Source organism: Corvus cornix, chromosome 2 (assembly GCF_000738735.6).
Source record: "Corvus cornix cornix isolate S_Up_H32 chromosome 2, ASM73873v5, whole genome shotgun sequence".
In the NCBI taxonomy this organism is placed as follows: Eukaryota; Metazoa; Chordata; class Aves; order Passeriformes; family Corvidae; genus Corvus; species Corvus cornix.
The window spans coordinates 114,354,203-114,378,545 of NC_046333.1; the positions used below are offsets into that span (position 1 = coordinate 114,354,203).

The 24,343-nt window shown below is 44.4% G+C and overlaps 1 protein-coding gene and 1 long non-coding RNA gene across 2 annotated transcripts; one reads left to right on the top strand and one right to left on the bottom strand.

Annotated features, from left to right (window-relative positions):
* Positions 1 to 9,476: 9,476 nt before the first annotated feature.
* LOC120411844 lies at positions 9,477 to 12,096 on the bottom strand. The gene is made up of 2 exons (XR_005604397.1): positions 11,594 to 12,096; positions 9,477 to 11,145 (listed from the first exon to the last, which is right to left on the bottom strand). It is a non-coding gene; the product is annotated as an uncharacterized LOC120411844 (long non-coding RNA).
* A 3,112-nt stretch (positions 12,097 to 15,208) lies between these two features.
* SOX17 (SRY-box transcription factor 17) lies at positions 15,209 to 17,249 on the top strand. The gene is made up of 2 exons (XM_039549199.1): positions 15,209 to 15,624; positions 15,920 to 17,249. Exons 1-2 carry the CDS (start codon positions 15,333 to 15,335, stop codon positions 16,867 to 16,869), a joined length of 1,242 nt encoding a protein of 413 aa, XP_039405133.1. The 5' UTR covers positions 15,209 to 15,332; the 3' UTR covers positions 16,870 to 17,249.
* The last annotated feature ends 7,094 nt before the right edge of the window (positions 17,250 to 24,343 follow it).

Below are 24,343 nucleotides of genomic sequence, written 5' to 3' on the forward strand. Positions count from 1 at the left end.
TTTTAGTTACTGCACTCACAAATTCTTGGAAGCATTCTTGGTGTGCTCTGGGTAAAAAAACAGACAAACAAAACACTTTATTTTTAGGAGAACTAAAAATTCTCCCTAGAAATTTCTATGCAGTAAATCAAGCTGGTATCCTTTCTAAATAGTCAACATCATCCTGAATGCCAATGTATTCTTCCATCATACTTACTCCTATTCATCCATCTTCTGCAATATATGACTTTTTCTAATTCACAATTATATCATCACAGGCCATTTTCTTTTCTTTGATTCCTCCAATTATGGGAAGCATGAGAAAGCTGACCTTCCCTTTCCTCACCCTCTTCATTGTACATCAGAAGCTGATATTTTTGTCTGCTGCAGTTCAGACAATGTCAAAGTGGAGGGGATCAAAAAAAAGAGAAAAAGAAAAACAATAACTAGGGCTGTCTGCCCATCCTTCCACTGTGAGAACAGGGAGGGCCTGAGGCAGTACTTTTCGTGGGACAGGATTTCACCAACACTTAGCAAATTTAAAAACTATTATTTTGATACCTCAGTAAATGGAGTGGTTTTGTGGGGGAGACTTTTAGAAGCACTTCTCAGTTATGCATTACTGTACAAAGAACTGGTGCCAGTGAAAGAAACCTTTTTGTTTTAAGTACAGATATGAATGCAAACAAGGCTTTGGCTACTAATACTCAGATTCACAAGCACAGTTTTAGAGTCCTATATTGAAAGGTTGGCTGATACATCTGGGCATATATTTTAGTGCTGTGAATTTCTCATTAATTGGGTTTCTGTAGTGTTATTTACTTTGTTAGATAGTGCTCTCTATTTGATGTCTGTGGTTGTTCATCTTGGAAAGAGGGATGAACTACTTGAGTAGAAAAATGGTACCAATTTCCCAAAATTTTCAATAACATGAAAACCAGTTTTACTGTTATTTTACCATTTGATGATAATTAGGCTTTTTGGGAGGTGTTGTGCCTGGAATGCTATATAATTGCATCTTTCATTGCTTTGCTGAGAATTTTTTTTAACTGTTCTAAAATGTGTGTCTAAAATGGTAGTTATACATTAAGGTATAAGGTAACTTCAAAGACAGTTTTAAGAAACACAGGGTTAAATTTTCTTTATCTCTGTCACAAAGTTTATTTCTTGATTCTGAAGGAATTAAATTGATAAATGCAGTGCTCAGGTAGCACCCTGTGACTTTTTAACCCGGGTTCAAAGCTTCTCTTGTGGTTCAGCTCCCTCAAAGAACCTTTGATGTTCTTACATTCGTTCACCCCTCATTTGCTATTGTCTTAAGTATTTACCTTCTGGAGTTTATTTAGGAAAGGTATTCTAAAATGCAGCAGTGTATCTTAAAGCAAAACTGTGGTAGGATAGAGATGCTTAGAGAGATGTTAATTGCCTGTGATCTGTCATGTACTTACATACGAATTGCAAGGTTTGTACTAAACATATATGATTCTAGATTATTAAATGGGAGGAAGAAAGCGTATGTTTCCTTGAAAGATATTTCTGTAATTTTCTCTTTGGGATGGTTTTCAAATTTTAATTTGAAAATTTGATTTTCAAATGATTTGATTTTAACTTTTTTAACTCCAACATTTGGGTTAGAAAGAAATCCCTGAAACTCATTTGAAAAAAAGGCTTTTCAGAATATATTTACTTTGTGTAGCCCTTATAATTTTAAATATTAGTTTTTCACAGCTTTCTGTGAGCAATTAGTGATATGTGTGTGCAAAAGATTTATTATGTTCCATTCACTGGAAATGCTAAATACCTCATGAGGCATTTGATATCAAAGCTGACTGGAACATCTCCCTTATCTTCATCACAAGGCTGACCAATGCGACTAATGTACGTTATGCATGAGGTGGAAAATTAAACTAGGAAGAAATAGCATGATCTGAGTGTGCAATGCAAAATCAGAATTGCACAGTTACGATGTTTTCTCAAGGGGAATACTGCCAAGAAGTTATTTGTTTGCATAATTCCTGGGTATAAGATCTACTTATTCTATTTTATTTTAGAAATGCTTTTTTACAACCCCTAAACAAACTAGGCTGTATTATTGAATTGAAATGCTAAAATGAAGATTTAAATATAAAATTAAGACAAAATATCAAGTTTTAATGTCAAAGATAAATATTAGAATAATTTTTCATTCCATTCAGAAAACTTAAGGCCAGAAGGAACTTCAGGGACTGACTAGTCTTCCCCTCACAGGTTGTCCAGGCAGGCTGTGGAGTCTTCATCCCGAACAACTGGCTCTAGGTGGCTCTACTTGAGCAGGAGAGTTGGACCAGATGACCTCCAGAGGTCCCATCCAGCCTCAACCATTCTGTGATTCTCTGACCTGAAGGAAAATCAGCTGTAGGTGTGCCATTTTTAACAGATTTGCCAACCTGATTTTAAAATGTATTTGATCTCTATTTATAAAAACTGGAATGCTTTATCCATAGGCAGCATATTGCAACACTTCCCTGTCTTCAGCTTCTTTGGAGCATTTTACTTATCATGGTAACTAAATTTTACTTATCATTGTAGCTAAATTTACTTATCATTGTAGCTAAATTTTTATTATTGCGGATTAAGTAATGATTTTCTGTCCTATCCTCAGTGGATATTAATCTCTACTGCATCAACTGTCTAGGGAGGTAAAAGCTCTTATTTTGTCTTTTTGAAGGTTGCTCACAGGCTGGAGAGAACATGCATAGCTACATAGCCCAGTGTGGTGGGTTTTTCACTTCCTTTCAGCAGCACAACATTCTTGACTGGTGTTTACCTGTCATCTACAATTACCCCTCAGGACTTTTTTCTTTATTACTGCTTCTTACTTTTATGTTCTTGATCTTTAATGTAGATTATTCCAGCCTTACTAAAACACCTTGCATTTGTTCATGTTGAGTTTCATCTTACTATGTTTGGGCCATTCATGTAAATTTCAAGATAATTTTAATTAGTCATGTTCTTGAAATTTCTTGAAGCCTCTCCTCACTTTCTAGAAGTTTGTAACTGTAATAAATAAATGCCCTCTTCAGTCAGCTTGGGAAAAAGTTTATTTTTACAACTGGTTGATCCAAATAAAAATTTAGTCTAGAAATCCTTCCATTTGATAGTGAACCACTGATAAAGAATCTCCGATTTTCGTTTTGCAAAAAAAATATGTATAAAAAATTTACTGTTGAAATTCTTCTCTGTGTGAGTTCTGCTACAGAGGAAAAAAGATATCTGTGAAACTTAGTGCAAACAATGTGTATCTCTAATGACTATACATATTTATAGAGGAGGGATTCAAAATTTCTATGCAAATTATATATAAAGGAACTTTTATATGTAGTTGTATGTAGTTGTTGCTTGGAGGGGGTATATCTGTAGTTTAGTAATTCACAACTGGAGTTACTTAAAAATACAAAATAAAAAAAAGCACCTTTTTTTTTCTCTTGGGGGTTCTTCCTATTTCTCTTTAACAAACTATTTCAAATCCCTTAGTTAAGAGCCTGAAATAAGGTAATATGAAGTCACTGTGTAAGCAAAACTGTAAAGAGCCAAAAGAAGTTATCTAAATTGGAATTTTACCCATACTTAGTCAACAGTACTTAGACAGCAGTAGAGTAACTATAAAAAGTTAGCTGACTATTCATTATTTGCTAGTTTGCTTTTCTTGTAATCAGAGATGTTGGTAGGCTTTTAAAATCAGTCTTCAGCTTGCCATTGTGCTTTTGTAGTGAAAATAATGGGAAAAAATAGCTACACTAGTACTGGTTATGGAGTCAAATGTAGTATAAAATAAATACTGGTTTATATCCTATAGTGTATATATGTAATATAATGCCAATTTTGTTTCATGTGCATTGTTTGCCACTTTGCAGTTTTCTAGCATCAATATGAAAAAAGGTGATTAAGCTTAAAAGAAAGGAGAGTTAAGCTGCAGTTCCAGAACAGCTCACAGGATGCACAGTAGAAGGGAAGGTTTGAGTTCCTCATGACTCAGTTTCTTTTGGACTATTGGTTGACCCTTTTCCCGAATGTAATCAACCTGTTACTGCTAATCCCTGACTAGGCACCCTACCAAAGACAAATCTGCCATGGACTCTGATTCTGCCAGAGTTTTAACAGGAATGTGGGAGAAAGGTAGCCTAAAACCAGTGTCTAAGTTCAGCATGGAACTGTGCTTAAAACTGGAGAAGGGAAAGGGAGGAGCACATGATCCATGGCCTCCTTCTGCTCTGTTGTGACTCTGGACAAGTTAGGTAGAGCATTTGTTTCTCCTGAATTCCCAAGGTCTGGAAAAGTGTTGACAATGCTGACATATCTTTGTAAAGCATTTGTTGGATGAAAAATAGTATTTAAATGCCCTTTGGAGTAAGATGATATTAAAAAAAAAAAAAAACTGGGTTAGAAATAAAAGGCATGAATTTTTTTTCAGAATGTCCTTAGTTACAAGGTAAGAGCAGTAGGCAGAGGACTGATAAACATCACTTTTAGCAGATCATCTAGTGTTTCAGCCACATAGGAATTCTCGAGGAGAGTTGTATCTCCTTAGTGTCTTGCCTTAGTTCTTAATACAATGACCATTTAAAATAATGTCCCATTTAACTTGTGACATAGAGTTGAAGCTGCAGCTGCTTCTGTGGTCTTGGTCTGCACAGTTCTAGACCCTTGAAAATCTTCTGAAATGGTAGCAGTCAGCTTCTTCCTTCCTGGATCATTCTTCTGTTATACGTGCAGTTATTCCATGGAACTAGGGTCTGGCCAGAGCTCCTCCTCTTAGGTTTACAAAAAAAAAAAGCATTTAAACATTTGGAATCAAGAACTTTAGGGTTTTAATAGTCTGTTGTTGTGGAATTTATAGAATTGATTTTGATTTGTTACTTTCTGGAGAACTGTCTTAATACTACTAACCTCAAAACCAGCCCTTCTTCTAAGATTCAAGCTGGTTATCCATTTTTTAATTACTTTACCAGACCAGTGGATAATAATTAGTTCTTGAAAGCAAATTTTCCCTAGTGAATGTAAAGCACCTGTAAAGCAGCTAGGAGAGATATATTGATTCTGGCTGGAAATTTAAAATGCAACCTTGAACACTTTGTGATCTTCCCAGTGATATGTCCAAATTACTTCTGGTGCCAAGCATTGTATTTAATCCACATTATTATTTAAATTCTTTCTGTTAAAATATATATAATTAATTATTTATTAAGTTCTATCACTAGTATTTGCAGAGCTGGTATCTCTATGAAATTTTGTCATACAGCTGTCTTTCTATTCACCTCTTTTTTCAGTATTGTAAGGTAGATTCTGACCTACAACTATATAAATAATGATTTTAATGCATGACTATTCTGTGCATGAAATCACAATACATGTATGTGAACCTATAAACTCTTGTTGTGTGGGTAAAATGAGCAATAATCTGTGCTTTGTGAAAGCAGCCAATAATCAGCAGTCTGTGTCCTTGTCTGTATAACAGAGGGGTTTGTTTTAATCCTAATTACGTATACATCTTGGACATCTGGATACTTCAGCATTACATTTGAAGTTTTTGTAAACTGTGCCATTGTAGCTATCTAAACACCCACTGCTTAGAGAACTATATTAAAATCCTCTTAGTGTTTTACTATAGCACTGTAAGAAAAAATACATGTCCTATACCTCTTCTCATCACTATGATTTTAATCCAATCAATTCAACATGTGAAAGTACAGGGAAAGCTGGGAAAGTATTTCTGCAAAGCCTGTGCAAGTAATCTTCTGCTTCTGTTTGAGACAGCATCTGAACATATATCACAATCCACCAGTTTTCAAATACAGATGTCTTAAATTTCTATTTTATTGAAAATCACTAGCAAAGGAAGAATGGTTTTGAGTACTTTTTCTCTTTGAATAATAATGCATGCTTACTAATCACTTACAGGTAGCTATGAGCAGTAGTATTTGGTTTTGCTTAAGGAAATTTTGAAACAGGAAATTTGAAATTTCTCATTGAGCCAATGAAACAAAAGGCTGTGGTTTACAAAGACATGCATAAAATCAGTAATCATACCACCAAAAGATCTGTAACTTAACTCTTTATTGTAAAAATTGCCTGTTGAATATATTTTCTTTTTGTGTGTGCTTAACAGTAAGAGCTTTCTTTTGAGACATAAACCCTGTATGCACCTGTCAAAGGGATTTCCCAGATTCCATACTCATTCCTGTATGTAACCGAGTAAGTGAATATCTTTATTTTATCTTCTTGTTTCAGTTTCAGATTAATTTGGTGCTGATGCAAAGTGAAATTCTGATAGGCTGGTGTCTAGCCAGTGCTGTGTTGGGGTTCAGTATCTATGAAGGACCAGTGAGTACTCATTAACATGGAACCCTTCCAAAGACAGGTGATAGAGCCAGCCTTAGTTCTGTAATCACATCTTTAAATAAAAATCAGTTGACCGTATTTCAGGATGTTTCTGAAGATACAGGCTGCAAAGAAAATTCTAAGAATTGGTTTTAAAAAAATTGGACAGCTGTTAATTAGCAGCATATGTACTACTATTACTTACCCAGATTAAATTTTTGTTGCTTAGATTTTGTTATTGAATTCATCTGACAAGTAGCAAAAAATGTGTGGCTGCACTATTGCAAAACTGAAAAGGAAATTTTAAAAGTGATTGCACTCACAGATATGCCTTCTATGGAAGGGAAATAGTCAATAGGTCTTGATTTTTACTTGTCAGTAGTTCGGGTCTGTGCTGTGGCATCTACTGACTGCTGGTTCACAGTATCTGAAAAGTGCTGAGGAAATGTATTAATCAGTGATTAAGAAACAAACATGAAGAACACAGAAGATACTAGAAGCAAAAGTAGTAACTTAATAATATTTCATTATATTGAAGGAAAAAAAAGGACAGATACCAGAAGGTATGAAACTGTAGGTAATCTTCTAGTGCCAGAAGCACATGCTTGCTGATGTAACTATGTCTTCACTAGCAAGATTTTCCTGTTTAGATCGGCAGCAGGGGAGTTATGCTGTTGAACAGATCCTGTGTTTCCAGGGCCAAAGATTAAAAAAAAATCAAAAACAAAAACCCAAAACAAAAAAACCAAACCACCTAGCTACACAAAACCCCCACTTTTACAACTCTGTCAGGTTCTGAAAGCTGCCAAGGGACCTCTGTATCATGCCCTGTTCCAAACATTGTGTGCACACACAGTCTGACCCTGGAAGGAGCTGCAGGTCCTTCCTGAGCAGGACATGTTCCAGTGTTAGCTATGAGCTCAGACTTAATTCTGTGCTTAGTTGAAATGCAAATTATATTACTTAAGTTTTTCCATTGGACTTTAAAGAATGTATGAGATACGCTAACATATTAGAAGGCTGGTTCTCCCCTTGAGGAAAGGTAAAGTGAGAAGGGTCTTTCTTTGAAATAATTTTATTTTTCTATTGAAAAAGCAATAGTTTTCTTGCAAGAATCTGTGTATTGATTTGTTTCTTAATCACTGATTAATACATTTTTCTCAGACACATCCCATTTGAAAGTCTAATGCAGTAACTTCTTCAATAAATAACATTTTGTGCTGCAGAAAGTACTAATCGAGCAGCTACAAAAACCCTTTACACTCTGTCCTTTCCTGCTCACAGTGTGTCAGTGTGGCTCCCTTACCTGGCAGCTACTCCTCCCAGCAGCTGAAGAGTTTTTAGCGGGGTAGTCCTGAGGTCCCAGCAGATCGACTGTACTACAAATGTTGGCTTTTGGGGAAAATGGGCTCCCTCTGGTGATTGGTGAGTGATTGTCAACTGAACTACCTTCGTGGTTTGGGTTGTCTTAGTTCAGATTTTATTTTCAAACGGTGCTCTCACGGTACTTGAGCACTCATGTGTGCTGACATATAATGTGTTCCTAGCAACTGTCAACACTAGTCATCCTTATTTCCTGGAGTGGCAGAGGGCTTGCAACATAAATCTTGCAACTTTTCACCAGCTGGGAGGGAAGGCTAGAAGATTGCTGCAAAGAGATGGCCATGGAAAGTTAGGTATTTCTGTTGTGTCAGACAATTTTGGTGTGCTTCAGTTCCAACTCTGGCCTTTGTGGTTGGTTAATATTTCTTAGGCATTTTTCCTTTTATCCTGTGCTGAGTGACTTACTACCTTTACTTTTTGCAGGACACTGATGTGAAGCAAAGAAGCATGAATGTGCTGTCCTTTTGTGGCAAGTGTATTTACACACATGTAAACCCAGAAATTAAAGCTTTACAGTAATCCACCTTGCTTCTTCAAACCTCTCCAGGCTTTAATGGTAGAGGTCTGTTGACACTGTGCACCTAGCTCTACACAAACTGTCTCCTAAACAAGACTTGACTAAATTTTAAAAACCTGAAAAGGCCGTTAAAGCAAGGTTTCTAAATTAAATGTTCATGCAACATTTACATATAGAACTCAGTTAAACAGGCATCCTATCTTAATGGAACAGGTAAACTGGAGATAGCTGGGTAGAAATCGTCTTAGATCTTGCAGGTTGTTTGCAGTAGGAGTGAGGATCTCTAGTCCTTGATCTAGCTACAGAGAAAGTTTATTGAAATTCCTGGTCTTCTTTTTTTAAGTTTTCCATTCTGTGTGATAACCGCTCTCTCATCCTTTCAGTAAATACCCTTCAAAGGGTGTTGTGAAGATAAAAAGGTGATGTTAAGGGGACAAAGCAGGAGGAAAGGGGACTTTCAGCCTTGGGTTTTATTCAAACAGAAATAGGCCAAGCAAGTGAAATAGGTGTGACTGCTGAACTGCAGCTAGGCAATTCTGGACATACTTCAAGCCCAGGTAATAATGACTGGATCAAAAAAACCACCCACCTGCATTGTTCAGCTTAGCTTGGAGGTTTGTGGAGCTTAGCTGCCATTTTTATGTTGTTATTCTTTGTGCCAGGCATGATCCCATGAGGAGCTGTTTCATTCTCTCTCACAGCTCAGTGGCAGTCAAAGGTGTTCAGAACTCTAAATATTAATTGTTCTAGGCAGAGAAATTGTAGATTTCATTGTGCCCAGTAGAGCAAGCATATGTGTGTCAGTGAAAGTACTGTGAGTGTGGTAGTGTTAGAAACATCATCAGATTGACTGCTTTGGATTTGGAAGATGTATAGATGTCTTTTTATTATAATCTGCAACTTCAAATTATATTTAAATGGAAACTAATCGGTATTTGAATTAATATTAATGAACTAATGTAAAAACAATGAACATGAAAATTAAAATTCACTTTATGCACAGGTACTCAAAGAAAACAAATATAAAACAAAACAGCTGTAGCTATCAAGAAATTAAACTAAACAATTTCTCAAACCTTCCAACTGCCTGATGAGGCTTTTTTTCTTTTTGTAGTTTATTTGATTAAATAAATGTCAAGTGTCATCTGTGCACTTCGCCACTGGATGTAATTGCAAAGATATGATGAAAATCCAGAGCATTTCCACTGAGCACATTTTAAAATTAAAACCTTAAACAATATCAAATTTTGTATTCCTATGTTTTATTTATAGAGAATACCCTTTCTGGTCAGGTAACAGAACAGCTATTTTAAAACAACATTAACATTGTTTCTAATTTCAGGGATTATTCATTTATTTTAAAATAAATGTATCATAATGTCCATTTTGGAAAAAGGTTTTATTCATCTTTAGTGTTGTTTCTTTCTGATCTAACCTGTTCATCACTGCTGATTTATCAGAACTGCAGATGGCAAGCTGTTGATGTTTGGATTTAGTCTTCATTTAGTATTTTTATTAGTACTTCTAACTTACTTCTGCAAAACAGCTAGCATAGGACTCTTTCCATATGCTAAAATCACAGATTATCTCTTCTGTGACCATGAGTAACTGGCATGTTGGAAGCAACTGCCCAGTCCCAAGCCCAGCTACTTTCTCATTTGTATAATAAAACACTTTTATTCTGGCTAACAACAACAAACTTCACCCTTTGAAATGACTGTAAAATATTGCTGCCTACTAAATACAGCAATGTATAGATATGTATTACAAGACTGCAATAGCATTATATACAGTGTAAAACCCACCTTCTAGAGAATATCTCTGACATTCATTCTTCTGGCCTTATTAAGGTATTCTAGGAGCTGAGTGATACCAGTGAAGCAATTATTTTCACTTCAGTGTAACTGGGGTCAGCTTTTTAATTCTACAGTTACATGACTTGTCTTTGACTAGTCCATCACTTTGATATCTAGTGTGTCAGAATAAATCTTACAGTAGAACAAGTTAGCAGTAGCTCCACTGACATAAAAGCAGCATAAATACAAACAGAGGCTGGGCCAAATTGCCTTGGCCAGATCAGATCCCTGAACTTTTGGAGTGGCTCCAGCATTGTATAAAGCATTCTTTTTTTTTTTTTTCCTTTTTTCCCCCCTTTTATTTAATAACTTGTATATACTTATCTATTAAAAGTAACAGGACTTCTGTTCTTGGAAATTCAGGTGTAGGGGAGTTCTAACTGACCCCAGCTACTGTACTGCTTCGTGGTCTTATGCAACTCGTTCTCAAACCAAAGGGCACTGAAACCAGAACGAAGTTGGGAACCCATGTAACCAAACTATTGAAATTTTGTTTTACAAAGGAATATGCAACAGGTCTGTAATATTAGTCTCATAATTGTTCTTTATATTAAAGGAGTATGTAAATTTATTAATATAAAGGGTGATGAGACTTAGGTCTAGATTATGCTGTTACCAGTTTGAGAAAAGTGTCCCTTCTATGCTTTCCTCATGAAAATAATGTTATTTCAGTGTCATTCAAACTTTGCTTGTGCCCACATATTGTCTATCTGGAAGAGGTACTACAGAAGTACCTAGCACTCGTGTCAGTTAAACATGCCGCTTCCCCGTGGCTCCCATACATTCGGGTTCTGCCTTCAGGCGGGGGCAGGGAAGGTGTTACAGTCGCGTTAGAGCCATGCCCAAGCAGTCCCGTCGGCGAGAGTTAACCCCTTCCTGGGAGAAGGCATGGTCCAGGCTCTCTCCTGCTCCGCAGGTCCTCCAGGACGTGTACCGTCAGAATTCAACATTAACGCTCGATAACTTCATTGAAGAGCCATTTCCTTCCGACTAGGAAGTTTTCCGACCGTCCTTCACTGCAGTGACATGGGCATGGTACATGGCACTACGTAGCTGAAAGAACGATGGATAGCAAGATGTGTGGATATGTGTAAAGGACGTATTTCTTAGCACCGAGAAGAAAGGATGAGAGAAATAGGGCGGTAGTCCACGGCTCTCCTTTCTCCTGTGCGTTCGCTAGATCCAGGGCTGAGTCTGCCCAAGGGGAAACACCGCAATCCCTGCACGATCCCGTAGGGGGTGTTTGGCCGCTGCAGAGCCCGGGGCCCCCGTGTAGATAAATGCATGACATTTCTCTCTAGCCGCTTTCAGACTTTCCCCTTCAACTCGGCATCCAGGGGCTGCGGAGGAGCGGCCCGTCCCGAGGGGGAGCCAGCGGGATCGCCGGGGAAAGGGCCGAGCGCGGCAGCAGCGGGTCCCAGCCTCGCCCCCGGCCGGCCGGGGCACATCGCCTGGCGGGGGGACCCCGCTCGTGTCCGCCGGGAGGCGAAAGCGCTCTTACCTCGGAATGGGAGTAGCGCACGTCCCGCTCCCCCCGCCGGACGCCCTTCAGTCCTAAATTGCGGGTACACCGTTGCTTAACACCCCCCAAAGCAGCCGCGCACAGATGCAGGGAGCTCCTTGTGCGAGGCCGCGCAGTCCCATAACCAATTTCCTGTCCCCAGGCCCGCGGCGATGGGACGTGATTCCAGCGAAGGGGCTCCGCTTCGGATACTGAGGGCAGTTGTGAGCCGCAAGCTTTCCGCAGGTCTGTGTGCATTTGCTGGAAAGCAGCTTGCAGATTAAAGTGAGGCAGGCGAAGCAGTAACTTTCTAGATGCTGGGGACCATTACTTTGCTGTAAAGTAATTAATGGTGTTTCCATAGTTAGAGTTTCTGAAAGGGACATTTTTCATTTTTGGGGTTTTGATTTTTTCCATTCGATAGTGGGTCCTTCCTGACCAGGGCTTTTGCAATACACTCAATTCCCTAACAGAAAGTCCCGAAAAATTTTCATTTGGGGAGATTTCTTGCACTATGCAGCGCTGTCGGGCTGGGCTGCTTTCATTTAGTGGTTTTGAACTGCTTTAAAGAGACAAAGTGTGCTGCCTTTAAATACACGTTTTTTAAAAAGGCTCTTGTCTTGGGAAACTGCTCGATTTGCAGGAAACCCTCCGGATGTTTGCTGCTTTTCATGTGGCATTTGTGGTCGGCTCTGATAACGCTGGGAGCACCACTTCCAACACCGCATTCTGTAATGGACCTGAAATAGAAACACATCTCTCGCCGGAGGATCCCCACTCCGCGCCCCCGCGCTGTGTACCGGCGGGTTTAAAAGGTCAATAAATCAGAAGGATGAACTCTCGGTGGCATTGTTAGGTTGGGAAAGTTAACGAATGACCCCAGGAGTCGTGCGACCACGAAGGTTTCAGGAATGTCAGAAGAAGCTCCCTATTAAACGCTGCGGGGAAGTGAGGTCTAAGCACAGAGCGCGACTGGACTGAGGAGCAGCGCCGTGCTGTGTGTTTTAAAGTTACAATTCGAAAATGCCTACACAGTCAAAACAAAAAGCTAGAAAAGAAGTGAGACAATCTGTCTATGACGCCAGGGGCACAGGAAGGGTCACAAACTGCCAACATTTTCTGTACAAACCAGGGAGCTTTTACTTTCTCGGCTTAGATTCAAAACACACCTTTCTTTCTTTGATCCCAGATCAGTGAGCTGTAGAAACGGTTTCAACAAATCTCCCGAATAAAGTCAACTACAGTTGCTTAGTTTATTACCTCATGTTCATTATATAGAAAAACATTTTCTTTTCTGCTGAAAGTGGCAGCCCTAAAAAATTGCTGTAAGCTTCATTTGCAAGCAATCCCTCTACTCGCTGAACTTTTTCAGTACAAGCCCCTGCGGGATTTGTTCCCTTGGCTCACGAAAATGTTTCTGCTAACTAGAGTGAAAGGGAAACTTTGGCGTTTTAACAAGATCAACTGGTTAAAAAAAAGGTAATACTCTCTCCTACGGCTTAAACTCCTTAGTTGGTTAGGCTTGCCCGAGCCAGTAATGAGGCGCGAGCTGGGATCTGCTCTGGGAACCACTGGAAAAGGACCCGCTCCCTCAGAGCAGAGCGTTGTTACCTACTTGGGTTTTGTTTTGCTTGGAAGTCATGTTGCTTATTCCCTCAGTTGAGTATTCTGTTATCTGCAGGGGAAAATACACACGCTTTCCTCCTGCATGAGTTTTCTTTAAACACTATTCGGATTCTGCTTAATTCAGAATTTTCTCTGGGTATCGGCCGTGCGTCGGTGCGTGACCCTTCTCAGCACAGCTGGCCTGGGATTGAGAGCTCTGAGTCCCGGCACGTCGGGTCGGCAAGTGTCACAACCTCAGCCATAAAACTAAAGTCATTAGTACACCAGCCTTAGCCAGGTACGGCCTAAGGTAGTGTCCCAAATGCGCTGGACTAAAAACGAATGAAAAAGCACTTTATTCCTGACTAGTGTTGCTGGTTATCGCCGGTTCTGGGCTGACGGTCGGCTTTGCAAGCGCAGTGTCCCAGTTAATTTATTTTACAATCAATTCTACGTGCATAATACTTTTGCAAGAATGGTGTTATTATATACTAGTATGAGATTAATTTAAACATACATATGTGTGGGAATCACTGTTTTCACCTCTGCTGCTTTTTACGGCATGTAATATATGGAGAAAAAACAGGGCTGTTTGAATCGCTGCCTCTCTTTTTGTTCTAGAGCGAGTGTTTGAACGGGGGAAAAGAAAATTAAAACTTTCTGATTTGTTTTAGGCAGGTATCAGTCTTTTGGTAACAGTTTAGACTCCTTGCAATAGGGATAAATACGCTATACCATAGTGCTGGAAACATACAGCTTGTTTATAATCTCTAAAAAACAGAAGGGAGCAGAAAGCTAAATGTAAAAATGACTCGAAAATGTCTTCGCCGGTGTTAGTGCCTGGCAGCTCCTGTCCGCTTCTGCGATCTTCTTCTTTTTAGGATATCTGGCTGTCAAGTGTAAAGGAGCAGGCTTTACGTTGTGCGAAACAGGAAATTCAGTATCAGAATATGCTAATGGTGATTCTGGCTCCATTCATTTAATTTCAGCGAGAATTCTTACAATATTGGTTTATTTGATCAAAGTGGCTACCGAAACAACGGTGTCGTTAACAAAATAAACCCCTTTGATCCTCAGTTTAAAGCTGAGCAGTTTCTCAAATAGGCATTGATGCATTTAATAGCACACCACATAACAATGCAAATATTAACCAAAGCGTCCGTGAAAATGCCGTATTCTACATTAGTTTGCATGCCAAAGGAGACCATAAATGGTACTGAGATAGAATATCTGATTATTCTGAAGTAATGGACATTTTTCAAACCTCTGTTTGTATTTACAGTTTATTCATTTGGGCAAATCAGAGAAACCCTGATAACGCAATGCAATAAGCAATACGTACTGCAAAATTCAACTTAATAACAACTACATACAATAAGTATTTACTCTTTTTGACAGGCACTGTCTGCTTTATTAGGAAGTATGAAAAAGTGGGATACGTTATATATCATAGGCTTTACTCCGGGTTCAGTATCCTACTGTCTCACGAGGTTCGAACCATCTCTCATGGGTTTACAAGGGGAAATATGCTCAGGGAGCACTACAGGGTAAGAAGCTGAAGTGTAAGGCACGTATGACTTGTCTTGTTATATAGCCAAGCTACATCCCAGATCTGCCTGCAGAAGAAGTCGCTTGTGCCTCTCAGAGTATTACAGGGTATCTCGGCACAACTCTAAATACTCTGTCCCTTTCCGCTCTTTCGTATCTGCTTCCGCTCAAGGATGTCCATCAGCGCACGGCCTCGGTGGGCCGGTCGGTCTGTGCTGCCCTTGCGGAGGGCAGGGCTGAAGGGCAGTCGGTCCCCCGGGCCACACCCGGCACGGGTCCCGCGGGGGCGGGGGCAGCGCTGGCCGCGGCGGAGCCCGCGATGCGCTCAGGTGCCGGGCCCCGCCGCGCCGGGAGGAGCCGCGGGGGCCGCCCCGCAGGGCAGCGCCGCGGGAGCCACGGCCGCCGTCCGACTGCGCGCCCGCCCCCGCCGCCCCATTGGCCGCGCCGCGGCTCAAATAGGGTCGGGCCGGGCGCCGGCTCCGGCAGCAGCGAGCGGGGTCCGAGCGCCGAGTGTGTGCCGTGGGCTGGCCGCAGCTGCCGGCTTTGGCGGCGGTCGGCAGCGCGTCCCGAGCGGACCCGACGCGAGATGAGCAGCCCCGATGCGGGCTACGCCAGCAGCGACGACCAGGTGCAGGGGCGGTGCTCGCTGCCCATCATGATGCCGGCCATGTGCCCGTGGGCAGAGTCGCTGAGCCCGCTGGGCGAGGCGAAGGCGAAGGGCGGCGCGGCGGCGTCGGGGCCGTCGGGCGGCCGGAGCAAGGGCGAGGCGCGGATCCGGCGTCCCATGAACGCCTTCATGGTGTGGGCGAAGGACGAGCGCAAGCGGCTGGCGCAGCAGAACCCGGACCTGCACAACGCCGAGCTCAGCAAGATGCTGGGTGAGCGCGGGCGGGCGGGCGAGCGCGGGGTCCCGGCGAGCGGCGTGTCCCGTCGGGCGGATCCGCGAGAGCGAGGAGCCCGGCCGGGCGTCAGGGTGCGGGGCGGGGAGCGGGGGGATCCGTGGTCTGTCGGGCCGGGGGTTCGGGCGGTCGCGTCTGAGGGCGAGCGAGGATCGCGCACACGCGGGCGGGGCCGGGGAGTCCGGGCCGCGGGCGGGGGCGGCGTCGGTGTTGTGGGGAGCGGGCGCGGGTGCGCATCGGCGAGCGGGCGGTCTGACGATGTCGGTGGGTGCAGGTAAATCGTGGAAGGCGCTGTCGCTGGCGGAGAAGCGTCCGTTCGTGGAGGAGGCGGAGCGGCTGCGGGTACAGCACATGCAGGACCACCCGAACTACAAGTACCGGCCGCGGCGGCGGAAGCAGGTGAAGCGCCTGAAGCGGGTGGAGAGCGGCTTCCTGCAGCACGGCCTGGCGGAGGCGGCGGCGGGGCCCGGGCTGGGCAGCGAAGTCGCCGGCGGCGGCGGCGGCGGTGGCGGCGGCAGGATGTGCGTGGAGGGCCTGGGACTGCCGTACGGCGAGCAGGGCTACGCGGCGGCGGGCGCGGGCCACTACCGGGACTGTCCGCCGCTGGGCGCGGCGTTCGACGGCTACAGCCTGCCGACGCCGGACCCGTCGCCGCTGGACGCGGCGGAGAGCGAGGCGCCCTTCTTTGCGGCGGGGCTGCACGAGGAGTGCGCGCTGGTGCCCTACGGCTACGGCCCGCACCCGGCGGCTGCCGAGTACCCGGCGGCTGCCGAGTACCCGGCGGCGTCCGAGAGCCCGTCGGGCGCGTCGCTGCGGCGGCACCTGCCGCCCGGGGAGGCGCTGGGCGCGGGCGGGTCGCTGCAGGCGCTGCTGGGCTGCCCGGCGCCGCTGCACGCGTACTACGGGCAGGTGTGCCAGCCGCCGGGCCCGGGGCGCGGCCCGCTGCCGCCGCCGGGGGCCGTGGGGCAGCCGTCACCGCCGCCCGAGACGGCGCCGTGCCGGGAGCAGCTGGAGCGGCTGCCGCCGGAGGAGCTGCTGGGCGAGGTGGACCGCACGGAGTTCGAACAGTACCTGCGCTTCGCCTGCAAGCCCGAGCTGGGGCTGCCCTTCGGCGGCCACGACGCCGCGGCCGCGCTGTCGTCGCCCGAGGGCGCGGGTCCCATCTCGTCGGCCGTGTCGGACGCCAGCAGCGCCGTCTACTACTGTGGCTACCCCGACTTGTGAGGGGCTCGCTGGGGCCCGGCACGGACACTGGCAGGGAGGCGCCCGGCCCCGCTCCTATTTATGTAATTTATTTGGATCTTGAGAACTGACAGGGTATCCGTGACCTGCTCGAGGTTTAAAAGGTGATGTGCCCTCTCGCTGTCTAGGTGGGGCCGGTCTTACCATCACTGTCCGACAGTGACATGTAAAACTGTTCCTGCTGTGGAATCATGATACTAGTGGCACATGGAGAATATAATTTCTGAGATCTTGTTAGAGATCCGTATGCTTTTGTATGTTTTACAGAGTGCTGGGTTTTATATGATGGATTTGTACAGAATAATTTTGCACTTTTACAATAAAGGGAAAATAATAAAACTGGTCTCTGATAACTCCTCCAAGAGGTCTTATTGTCCTTTGATTGTTACTGCCTTTTAAACTACTTTTGCAAGTGTCCCTTGTACTAAGCCTTGAGTCCTCTCACACTTTCGGTAGTCATAGTCTTCCTATGTCTCTCCTGCTCCAATTTTAAAGCAAAGCCTTCAGTAAATTCAGAAAATTTTAAGCCTTCTATAACTGCCTACTCTAGGCTCCTGGTTTATTTTTTTTGTTCACTTTACTCCTTTACTGGTGCTTTCTTATAGAGTTGATTAATATGACTAAATTAAAAAAAAAAAAAACACATTTTATGTTTGAAGTGTAAAAAGTCTATACGAAAGCGCCTGCTGAAACACGTTGGGGTTTGTTCTGTTTTTAATGGAAGCATGGACACACTGATGCCATTTAGAACAGCGCCTGTTTGGAATGGCCGGATGAGCGCTGGTTCAAGCACCTCCTGGGAGAGAACATCTTTCGTGCCCTGTAGCTGCTCTGCTGTGCGGGGCGGGGGTGGCGGTGGGAGTGTATATCAGACCTCCTCTGCCGAGAACGAGAGCTGTAAATCAGGATTTAAAGTAGGTGAAAAATTACGACACGAGCCTCCAACGGGAGAGGCCGGCCGGGAGCGGCCCACTCGGCATCCTGTCACGGCGGCACCTTCATCCCTGCTTCCCAGAATCTTACCTCCTCTCTCCTAAAGAAGTCCCTTGGTCTAAGTCATCGTGTCTGTAGGTAGAAATATCTTTGTGCTTGAGAAATGTGCACCCTGCAATTAAACTTGGGAGGGGAAAAGCCATTTTCATTTAGATTTTAGTACTAAGTCCGGCTGTGGGATGGGACTGATAAATTAATTACGTCTATCGTTTACATCGGGGGGAGGAGGTAACAGTCATCTGGGTCGTTTGCTTCCTAAGATAAAGCTGTGAAGCTGAGTCCCGGGGAGGAGGGAACAGGGGCCGAAGTGGCAGACTTGCCCACTGATTAACCTGTCTTCCACGAGGACGGGAAATTAAATTGGGTCCGTTTTCAAATTACAATTAAAGAGACTTACGTTTGTACCTGTGAAAGATAAAATAGATGCAAACTGCCTCAATCAGTGAGATTTGAGCACAGCTTCGCTGGCAAAAAATTGACTTAGTAATTGTGTACTATTAGTGAGTCTTGAATTAAGAGGCATCCAGACCCTTAATATTTCATAAAATAGTCTACCCTCTAGCTTCTTAATCTTCCCATTTTACTTTTCAAACAGTCTTCAGTTGTCAGAAATATACCTAAAATATCCATCCTGTCACTCTTTTCACTCCTCTCCAAAACGTACACGACAAAAATGATGTAATTCTGAAAGAGGGATACTTCAGAGCAAGGGCATAATATGTTTCCTTGATACCTTAATTTGGAAAGAAATAGTACATGTTCAAAACAGAGATACATAAATGTAGTAAATAAATGTGCAAGAGAGGTGGTTTCATATTTGACTGAGTTTTCCTTTTATTATGATATTTAAACCTACAGGATTAAAATAATGTTGTCCTTTTCTCACATGTTAGCAGCTTTCTGTGGGAAAATCACTTTGGCTGGTTTTCTAAATAAATCATCAATAAGCTTTTCTTAACTGCAGTCACATTTTCCATTTTCTTTTAGATGCAGGTTTTGGTCCCCACCTCTGTCCTTCAGCCCAACTTGTCAGACAGCTGAAGCCTGAAGCAGACTTGAAACTGTAAGTGGCTCATAATGAAGGTTGAAAACATTCTACTTTTTTTTTTTTTTAATATATATATATATATATATGATACCGGAAGTGAATTACACTAAATTGAAATAAATATACCAGTTTTGGTAAGAGGGTTGGCTAGCACAACAGTCCAACACACCACAAGAGTGTGCCAACCTGTGTGTGGTGAAGATGTGGCAGATCTTCCAGCAACCCTTTTCACAGAACTTTTGCAGACTCAGATCTAAGAAGCGGTAATCGCCTGCATTTAGTCAGATGTGTAGCTCTTTTTGTAGCCCTTCCCTACGAGAAGAACTGTCTAAAACTTCTTTAAAATGTCTGAAACACGGCAGATTTATGCACTGACAATATACATGAAGCAAAATTTTCTGAAGCTCGCTCCAAGACCTAGTTTCCTTAAAGCGTCTTGACTTTCTGATTCTAAATGGCAGACACCCAAATCTGTCCTGTAGCCCTTTTGAAAGCATTAAACCTTCCTCACATTCCATGACTGCCTATGACAATAGGCACATTAAAAGAAGAACCCCAAACTGATTAATTTTTTTTTCGCAAGTGGTTTCCGCGCCAAGGTTCTCGCTGTCAGGCGGTGAAGGCAGTTGCTACGTGCACCGGGGAGCTGAGGAGAAAGAAGGCTGCAACTGTGTGCCACAGACCGAGGTGCCTCCTGGATCCCTCGCTCTCCCGCACTCTTCGGTCAGAGTCGGGGTCTGCCACTGCCACTCCGATCCCGGCACTGCACCCACGGCAATACGCTCCCTGGAAACCGCGGTTCTGGTTTACTCCAAAAAGTAAACCACAAAGATAGGGTGGCACCTGCAAACCCTCTCTAACCTTACCAAAACTCATTCTCCAGTTAAACAACGGCATTACCCGGGCAGCGCCTTCCGGCCCCTTCCTACAGGATTGGTGAGTGCTCTCTGAAGTTCACGGAGATCACCTATGCCCCAAAGCCCTAAAGATATTCAGCTCTTTGTCTTTTGTTTGGTTTTGGGGGTTTTTTGTCCCTCTGTTATTACTTCGCAATAAATCTGTAGTTACGTTTCGATTTTTCTTAACACAGTCAAGTCCCTTACGTTGGTGTCACGCTGCAGCTGGTAGAGCTTGGTTTGTCGTTTTTGTTTTCGGGTTTTTTTTCGGGGTGGGTTTGTTTGTTTGTGCGGAGTTTTTTTGGTTGGTGGTTTGGTTGTTTTTTCTATTTTTTTTTTTTTTGTTTGTTTCGGTTGGTTGGGGGTTTTTTGTGGGTTTTTTTGTTGTTGTTTTGGTGGTCTGTCTGTGCATGTGTGTATTTATGTATGTGTGTTCTCTCTCTTGCTTGAGTATATGGATAGAAAAGTAAGTGGGCCTAATGTGGAAAAAAGAGATTTCAGGACAAGGTACTGAATTAAAGCCAGCTCAAGGTTTGTCCATACAGAGCAGGTGGCAGGAAAGCCAGGAAGTGAGAATAACAACACACTGGGTAATGCAGAGGAGATGGAAATGTCACAAAGCAGTGGTTTTGTGCTCTGAAACCCTCAACATTAACTTAGCAGATTTCTGCCCATTTCTGTAGCTGTGTGCTTTTTCAGCTACAAAGACAGTAATCGCTAGAAGACATTAGCAGCAATATTGCTGAAGAATTTCTCCTTGTATACAAATTTAGCTTATGTGGCAACCCTATTCTTGTTCTGTAATAAATCCTCTCCCAGTGGCCCCTGAGAAGGACGGCAGAAGCCGCTGACAACTGTTAGCATGCCAGCACGGGATCAGGAGCTGGCCATCCACAGCCCGGGCACAGCTGGCACGGGCGGCAGGGACAGGCCGTTCGCACCTTGTGACAAGCGACATTAATGTGCATCGGGTGGCTGACTGCACTTACTGCTGCACCGAGTGACCAGCGCGATGGACAGAACTGTGAAACCCAGTAATTACACACCCACGTTTCCTTAACGTTAAGCAGTCGAGTAATGTGTTGACTAATTAAATTCCTGCGAGATCAGAGTTCAGTCGCTCTCTTCAGATTTCCGTCTACAAAAGTAGGAATTTCTTTCACCTTCTCTGTGTTTGGACAGAGGCTCTTAAATACGGCAGCTGTCTGTGTGTCTAAGAGAGTACGCTGATCAGCAAGGTTTCTCTCAGACTGCTATATTTTAGTGTTTTAAGTGTATGATTTTACCCTGAATAATTTACTCAGAAGGTCTGCCACATAAGGAGATTTCATCTAAGATATGAATCTTGTCCCAGAGCAAATGCTACGTAATTCCCTTTGTTCCTGCTGACACCAGACTTCTCTTTACTTTGGATGCTGCAAAATCTATCCTCGGTTTTGTCCGTTGCGCTAGGAAAAACCTCAACATGCAAACCTTCTAAAGAAAAAAAAGAAAATGATTGCACTTTTTACACTGTAAAATGACAGGTTACGAACGCGTTTGCAGATAAAGGGGTAGGTTATTTGTTTCCCTTCCCTGCTTCGAGCGTTGCAAACCCACCCAGACGTCGCTGCTGTTAACACTAACCCATGATCTGTTTGGATTCTGGATTACAGGGTCCCATAGATGCTTGTGGCGTCCCAAGGCTGAAGATCGGGTGGCATTACATGCTTGTGTTTATTTCTGGAACTCGTTTCAAAGCCGCTTTTTTTTTTTTGCTACTCGGAAGTCACTCGTACTAGGGGGAGCTGCTGATGGCTATGGGTCGGTAGAGCTGCTTTAGGGGACGAGCCCGACAAACTCACGCTGTCAGGTTGTTACGTGGTGTGACTGAATGAATTAGGTGATGCAGTTCTTGTTGCTGCGTGATTCTGCTCGTCGGCCGGTGCTTTGACCTGGTCAGCTGTGAATTGCCCCGTTTCGTGTCTGCTGAAGAAAACCTACGGCAAACTCGGGAGGTCGGGTGTCTCCTGCCCCAACGTTCGGTACTCATCTCCCCAGCGTGCTCCGGGCAGGGACAGCGGGCACCAGTCACCGGGTTAACCGGGCTGGTACAGGAGGCGCAGCCCGCGGGTGGAGCATCCCAACCCGCCGCCCTTAGCGCCCGCCTGGCAGCCTCTGGAATGGGAAAGTCCGTGGTGGTCCCTCTGTAGCGCTGCCAAACAACGAGAACGGACAGTGCAGCGCGGGGCACGGAGGGCTGAAACAACGGGAGGGGGCCACCGTGCAGGCGGCCGGGAAGGGCAGCAGTGCGGCTCGAGGCCTGAAGACAGCCCGCTAAAAGCAATGCACACTAGTAAGACAGGTCCAGTCGCCCCTGTCCTTGAGGATGCCAACATGTTCTAAAATAAACCTACTCCAAGTTAACTAGCTGCCTAGTTTTTATCCTAGGGAAATTTAAAATACGTGTCCAAGGAATACAAGTGATCTTTTATATTGTGTGTATGTTTGCGTGTCAAAAAACAGAGCAGAGAAGCTATTCTGTGCTGCGATAGGACACCGGAAAAGAGCTTTAAACTAAAAGAGGGTCCTTTTATATCAGATAGAGGGAAGCAGGGTTACAATGAGGATGGTAAAACGCTGGAACAGGTTGCCCGGAGAAGTTGTGGACGCCCTATCCTTGGAAGTGTTCAAGGCCAGGTTGGAGAGGGCTGTGAGCAACCTGGTCTAGTGGAAGGTCTCCCCGTCCATGGCAGGGGGGTTGGAATTAGATGATCTTTAAGGTCCCTTCCAACCCAAACTAGCCTGTGATTACTTCCTGCAGTTTAAAGGGTTTATATATATATTCATTAACTTCTGTCCGAAAGAAATTATTTCAGACTTAGTCTGACATCATTACCATTACCAATGGATTGTTTGCCAAATAAGTATTCTGCCCCCCGAAACTTTCCCAGCTTGCAGGCATTTACATTCTCTTTTCCGGGTTTCAGACCTGTGTGAATAAGAAGGACTCAAACTAACTCGCGTTAGTGTTGCTCTCTGCAAAGAACTAACACAGAATTATATAGTCTCGACTTCAAGCAAAACATGAACACGGAGGTACCAGGAAAGAAACTGTACGATGACTTAAATAATTCCTATGTCCGTCGCTGGAGAGAAAACGGAGGTTCTCCGACGGCAGGAATCTATCGAGAGTGCTCCGGCTCCTGCTCCCCACCCGGGAGTTATCGCAATGCCTGGAGGGAGCCCAGCCCGGCCGCCCCACATACCTGGCGGAGATAGGCTGTCGTGGAAAAGCGCGCCTTATTGGAGGGGGAAAAAAGGGCGTTAATGACCAGCAAACTTAATTAATGAGGGCAGGATTTATTCAGAGGTGGTTTTTTTTCGCCTGCAACTTCACGCCTTTTCTATTCAAATGAGATGTGATCTCATGTATCAAGGTACAGATGTGCCTTTCAGCTTGTCCAGTTACGCTGGAGCATAAAAATGCGCCAAGAAACACATCCCAGGTCATGCCAAGGTTTGCAAATCGCGCGACTACTCGTTTATGGGCAAACTTTCTCTGCATTCATCCTGCATGAAATATGGCATTGATAACACATCTTCCGAGGTACGCGCTGAAAAATAGGGTTGGTGGTACTATCGAAAATATGATCGAATATTAAAAAGCCGAAATTGAAAGAATTATTACAGTTGATGAGAACGTCCCATTTTTCATGCCATCATACGATGGCAGTAGGACAGTTGTAAAAATATTAAAACCACCTCAAACCAAACACCTATTTTGAAAAAAACCCAAACAGTGTTGTCTTTACAGCTTTTCTGTATATTCCGATAAACTGAGGGTGGGCTTAATTTTGAACGCGCCGTGATTTAACGAAACCAACTTGCCACGTGGCAAAGCACAGAGAGCTGACGGCAAGAAGATCCTGCGAGACAGCGACACTGACAGCCAGACGGGAAAAAAATCTCTCTCTGTATGCGGTGCTGGCCCACCATAGCTAGGAGCGCGAATACAGCGAGGATTCCCGAGCCGTTCCCTCGGGGTAGTCGGTTACGGAGGGAAGGGGGCAGAGCAGGAGCATCAGGGGCTCGGACCTGCTCAGTTAGCACGACAGGGTAAGAAGCTGAAGTGGGAAGCACAGATGATGACTTGTCTTGTTATATAGCCAAGCTACATCCCAGATCTGCCTGCAGAAGAAGTCGCTTGTGCCTCTCAGAGTATTACAGGGTATCTCGGCACAACTCTAAATACTCTGTCCCTTTCCGCTCTTTCGTATCTGCTCCGCTCAAGGATGTCCATCAGCGCACGGCCTCGGTGGGCCGGTCGGTCTGTGCTGCCCTTGCGGAGGGCAGGGCTGAAGGGCAGTCGGTCCCCCGGGCCACACCCGGCACGGGTCCCGCGGGGGCGGGGGCAGCGCTGGCCGCGGCGGAGCCCGCGATGCGCTCAGGTGCCGGGCCCCGCCGCGCCGGGAGGAGCCGCGGGGGCCGCCCCGCAGGGCAGCGCCGCGGGAGCCACGGCCGCCGTCCGACTGCGCGC

Bases quoted from the DNA above. Each gene is read 5' to 3' on its own strand.
- SOX17 (XM_039549199.1), top strand. From the start codon at position 15,333: ATGAGCAGCCCCGATGCGGGCTACGCCAGCAGCGACGACCAGGTGCAG. The intron at 15,625-15,919 runs GTGAGCGCGGGC...CGGTGGGTGCAG, and splicing joins CGAGCTCAGCAAGATGCTGG to GTAAATCGTGGAAGGCGCTG.